This window comes from Cibotium barometz, chromosome 23 (assembly GCF_041138505.1).
Source record: "Cibotium barometz isolate CiBa-2024 chromosome 23, ASM4113850v1, whole genome shotgun sequence".
In the NCBI taxonomy this organism is placed as follows: domain Eukaryota; kingdom Viridiplantae; phylum Streptophyta; class Polypodiopsida; order Cyatheales; family Cibotiaceae; genus Cibotium; species Cibotium barometz.
Window position 1 is genome coordinate 40,986,530 of NC_141068.1, and position 5,203 is coordinate 40,991,732.

General features: G+C 41.6%; 1 protein-coding gene across 1 annotated transcript; it reads right to left on the minus strand.

The window, feature by feature from the left end:
* Positions 1-273: 273 nt before the first annotated feature.
* Positions 274-3,001, minus strand: LOC147625944 (protein PHLOEM PROTEIN 2-LIKE A10-like). The gene has a single exon (XM_086817476.1). It carries the CDS (start codon positions 2,421-2,423, stop codon positions 639-641), a length of 1,785 nt encoding a protein of 594 aa, XP_086673602.1. The 5' UTR covers positions 2,424-3,001; the 3' UTR covers positions 274-638.
* Positions 3,002-5,203: the final 2,202 nt, after the last annotated feature.

The following is a 5,203-nucleotide window of genomic DNA, read 5'->3' on the forward strand; positions in this document are numbered from 1 at the left end:
AGTCCATCACATAGATATGATTCTATATGTGAAAAGATGACCAACTTCATGCACCTGTGACCCAAGGCTTGAGCAAGTTCTCAAGGAATCGAAAGAAAAGTAATAAACCAATCCTAAAAGAATGTCAAATTTATTGGGAGAGAGAGAGAGAGACGCACATTAGAGATCAAAATTAATTGCTAACTACTTTAGGCCATGGATAGCAATGAGCATATACACCTTTATAAAGCCTTCTGCAAAGGCTTCAAGTAGATGCAAGTAGCAAATCATCAGCATGAACTTTTGTAAAAAGCACACTAAATGCTAGAAAAGACTGAACATGAAAGTTATTGGTCAGCCCAATCGTTTGGGCGAAGCATGAGAATACATTGGGTTCAGAGAAGGCTACATGCTACATTCGACTTATCTGTTCAGACAAAGTGTAAAGTGGCACAACAGCACAAAAATCTGCACACGTGAAATCACTAAGAACAAGGCAATTTCAGCCTCACTGTGCAGATGTGCAAAATGCAGAACTGTTTCGCATGTTGCTGCATGCCACCAAAGATAAGTTTTCAACAGCCCTCTTTTGGAAGCACAAGTTTACACATTGCTGTTATCATGCATTGACCTTCAGAAGGTTAATACAAAGATACACCTTAAGCACTTTGTGAGACACGAATACCCATAAGCATATGCAAACAAATAGCTAGGCAAATGCTTGCCAAAACAAAAGCCTTGACAGCCACATCCCTAGACCTTCCTTGCAACTGGAGAACTTGATGATCTGAGACACTTCTTTTTACTTTGTCCCATCGTCCATGTACCTTGGTGCGGAAAAGACTGCTAGCTGTGCTCACAACGACATCCACAAGCGATCTCACTGCTTCTGAAGTCATTGTTCCAGCCACATCCACGACAAGTTTGCGGTTGCTTGGAATGGCCAAAGTCTTGGAAACTCCATCAATAAAACTCTGCATCCCCCCCATATTGTTCCCCTCAAAATTTCCATCAGAAACTTTACCACTGGGATTTGGAATCAATTGGGTACTTGCCAAGCCTGATTCTTCGTTAATGCATGCATCACTTGTGATGCCTTCCAAAGAACTGCTATCAGCAGTAATTTCCTGATAGTGTGTCTCAACAGAGGAGCTCGGTTGTCCTTGCATAGACAAGTGGGGTGAATGCTCTTGAATTTCCCTCTGGTTCCTTTGTGATTGTTGGTGACTATGTGCCAATCCATGCTGCCCATTTTTTTCTGCAAACATGACACCATATGATGTTTTGACCAATGTTTCTATGGCACCATTGCAAACAGATGCCATCACATCTCTCATTGGGTCTTTGTGAGAAGGGTTGGTTATGCCTGCCACCATATCATCATAAAAGTTCACGTCCTTAGTTTTGTCTATGTATACTGTAACCGCCGTGCTAATGAAAGTCTGTATGCACTCAGCAATCAGTGCCCTACATGGATCCGTGCTGATCACATCAAGAATCTTAGCATACCCAGGTGTTTTCTTGTCAACAGATTTTTCTGCTCCAAGCTGATCATTTGATGATGAATAGGCACCAGGGCCTTTGTTGGGTGGACTTTGATTATGGACACCATCAAAGAAAGACAAAACAAAATTTCGTGCTAGGGCTCCTGCGACAGCTGAGGTAAAGCCCACACCAGGCTCACTGAACAGCTTTGAAAGGAGCCTGTCTGGCAATTCTTCAGAAGGTTTAATTTCTTTCTGCCCCCTTCTCACTCTGTTAAGTACAATGCCAACTTTCCGAGAGCGCCTCGGATGAAGATCAGGTCCAGACCAGTAGCTTTTGATCTCCCGTTCCTGCCAATCAGACCCTGCTTTCTCCACATTTTGCCATGAGGTGCCCTCTTTTTCATACTCCAAGCAGCAGTCTTTGGATCCTTCTTGCCTTTTGGTTGTAAAACAAACCTCTCTTATTTCTCTGCATGCTACATCTTCACCTAAGACATCAGCATCCCTAACGTGCACGGCTCGGAAACTGTCAACCTTGAGGGGTTCTCCATGGCCATGTCCATGTCCCCGTCCACGCCCATGCCCCTCTTTTCTTGACTTTGCATTGGCACCCCGTAGCAAACCACGAGTTAGGGCAGCAGAAAGAACTGTTACACTATCCTGAAACTCTGCACACTGGCCGATTTTAAAAGCTTGCTTGAGGCTGCGGGGCACTGAGTCTTCATCAGACAGAAGAAAAGACTTTAAGTCTTTGGAGAGGATGGAGATGGATTCAGCACTTTGGGACACAGCCTCACCGAAGAAAGAGAACGTGCTTATGATCTGAAACAACTGCTTCTTCCTGCGGCTAAAAGCTGAGGATTTGTAGATACGGTAAGAGGCATAGCCACTGGCTGCAATCGCGGCTGCAGTAAACAGGAGCTTGCGGCGCCTACTGTTGCTCATGAGGAGAGACATGGCTCTCTCTCTCTCTCTCTGTCTCTCTCTCTCAAAGTAGGCAAAGAAGCCGCGACTACCTTGCTAGTTGCCTTCCGTGCAGAAGAAACCCTATGTTGTTGATTGGACTTTACAATTAAAAAAGAGCCTACAGAAGAGAACCTGGCTTGCTGTTTGAATAGAAGAAACCCTACAGATCTCTGTGCAAAAGAGTTCTAGCGATCTTTGAATAGAAGAAAACCTACCGATCTCTGAACAAAGGAAGCCCTAGAGATCTCTGTGGAATTTTGTACAAAGAAAACCCTAAATATTATGTGCAGAAAACCCTGTGCAAGACTAATACTACCTTGCTGATAGATCTCTGCGAATCATCGTCGAAGAAGGCGAAACCCTAGCTTGGGAGCTCTCTGCAGAAACATAATTTGATAGATTTTTTTAATTTTTATTTTTTGGGGGTCTTCTGAAATAAGGCCTCCGCCATTCCTGCTTGGAGTGTTTTGACATTTATTGAGGAATCCTTTTGATTGTTCCGTAAAGAATGCACCTTCTTTCCACAAAAAAAGCTTTGGTTGAAAAATTGGTTCTTTTGCTTGCATTTGCTCTCCTCGATTTTACGTAGTCGGCCAAGCTAAAAGCGTTGTGCAACTTGGGCCAAGCATCCCACCCACGCTTGATTTTTGACGCCTTCAAAATTGAAGGGTCTTGTATTTTAGCGTGATTTTTTGATAAGCATTTTAAAATTTTGCAAATATTTTACCACGGAAATGCTCAAAAACGAGCATGATGCTTGCCCGTCATAAAGCAACTATGAGATTCCCACCTAACTCTTGATGTTTTCGACCATTTCAATCAGCATGACATCAACAAGCACAATCTCAAGCTGCCGACGGGGGGTGTGTGTTGTGAGCCAATGGGTAATCCACCTTCCCACTAACACAGCAGGCACAATCTCATGGAGAATACCTTTGAATGCATTCATTGCAATTGATTGTAATTGCACGGCCCAATTAACTAGATCATGGAAAAGCCCTTTAAGTTGAAACTATGCCAAAAAAACGTCGAGTTATGATTTGCTATGTAAACATTGCACTGATGGACATTGGAGACGAGATGGTGTAAGAACATGCCAAAAAACGTCAAGTTATGATTTGCTACGTAAACACTGCGCTAATGGACATCGAAGACGAGCTGGTGTGAGACATGTCAAAAAACATCAAGTTATGATTTGCTATGTAAGGAGCAGAGTTTGGTAGATGCGGAAGCAAGAAGCTGGTAATGACATTTGTGGCCACTTTTCTCCTAGCATGTGCACCTCGTATGAGACAAAGTCATAGCTCTAGTTAATTTGACCATAGGAAGCCCTGTTCCTAATAACATCAAGGTCACCTAAGTTGGTATTTGCTTGAGTCTCATTTTTCCTCCTTCCTACAATCACACCAAACCATCTAAACCTAGGCTCATAGGCAATCCCTGTTCCTAATAACATCAAGGTCACCTAAGTTTGTATTTCCTTGAGTCTCATCTTTCCTCCTTCCTACGATCACACCAAACCATCCAACCTAGGCTCTAGGAGATCTAAAGATGCATAAACTTGACCTAAAGATGCACAAACTTATTCTTGGGTGAAAAATAAGAGGAATTTATAAACTTGGCGAGTAGTAGTAGTTGATTCTCATTTAACAATTTTGCGAGCAATGCAATTCTTGGCTCTCTAGAATGGTTGACAAGCTCGATAGGGTTCTCGGTTATTTGGGCATTTTTTCTCTATAATTTTTCTCCATAACAGAAAATTATAATAGCCGTGATGCATGACCCCATTGTAAGTATATAGATATAGATGGAAGAAAATTTGGGCATTATTTCTCTATAATTTTTCTCCATAACAAAAAATTATAATAACAGTGATGCATGAACCCATTGTAAGTATATAGATATAGATGGAAGTTAGCCATCACACTTGGACAAGGTGGCTAAGCCCCTATCCACAATGGTCTAAATAGGCTCTAAACCCCTTTAAACCTCAATGATATGCCACTATGCAGGGACTTGGCCACGCGACGCACTTGGTGTTTGAGCCTCTGTCATTAGTCAATGATAGCATTATCAATGTACAAAGCTCTCAAAGTCTCTTGTGCCACACCCAATCTATGATGATGTTATCAACGGACTTGGCCACCCGACGCACTTGGTGTTTGAGCCTCTGTCATTAGTCAATGATAGCGTTATCAATGTACAAAGCTCTCAAAGTCTCTTGTGCCACCCAATCTATGATGATGTTATCAATGTGTGAAGATATCAAAAGCACATGTGCATCTAGTATGACAACATCTATGTTTTCATTTATAGGTCACTTGTGCCACCTAGTCTATGATGATGTTATCAATGTGTGCAAATCATGTAATCTAGTATGGCAACATCTTTGTTTTCGTCGTTTATAGGTCTCCTTGTTCTCTAGTGCATGAACTAATCATCACATTCAAATTATAAATTCATTATTCCTCAATTACTAATCATAGGCTAAAAAAGCATACTCATTGGTTATCTTAGTGATGAATTTGTCCTCACGTTCAAACTGTAATTCATTAGTCACAAATGATAAACTAAGAAATCATTACTTTATAGGAAACCAACATGCATGTGTCTCACTCAAACTTTAACAAAGGTTCATAAAACTACTGGACAAAATTGTGAAATAAAATCTAACAAGAGAAGAAATAAAGGCATGCCTTAGAATGTGTGTGTGTGTGTGTGTGTGTGTGTGTGTGTGTGTGAGAGAGAGAGAGAGAGATTAGAAAAGACAT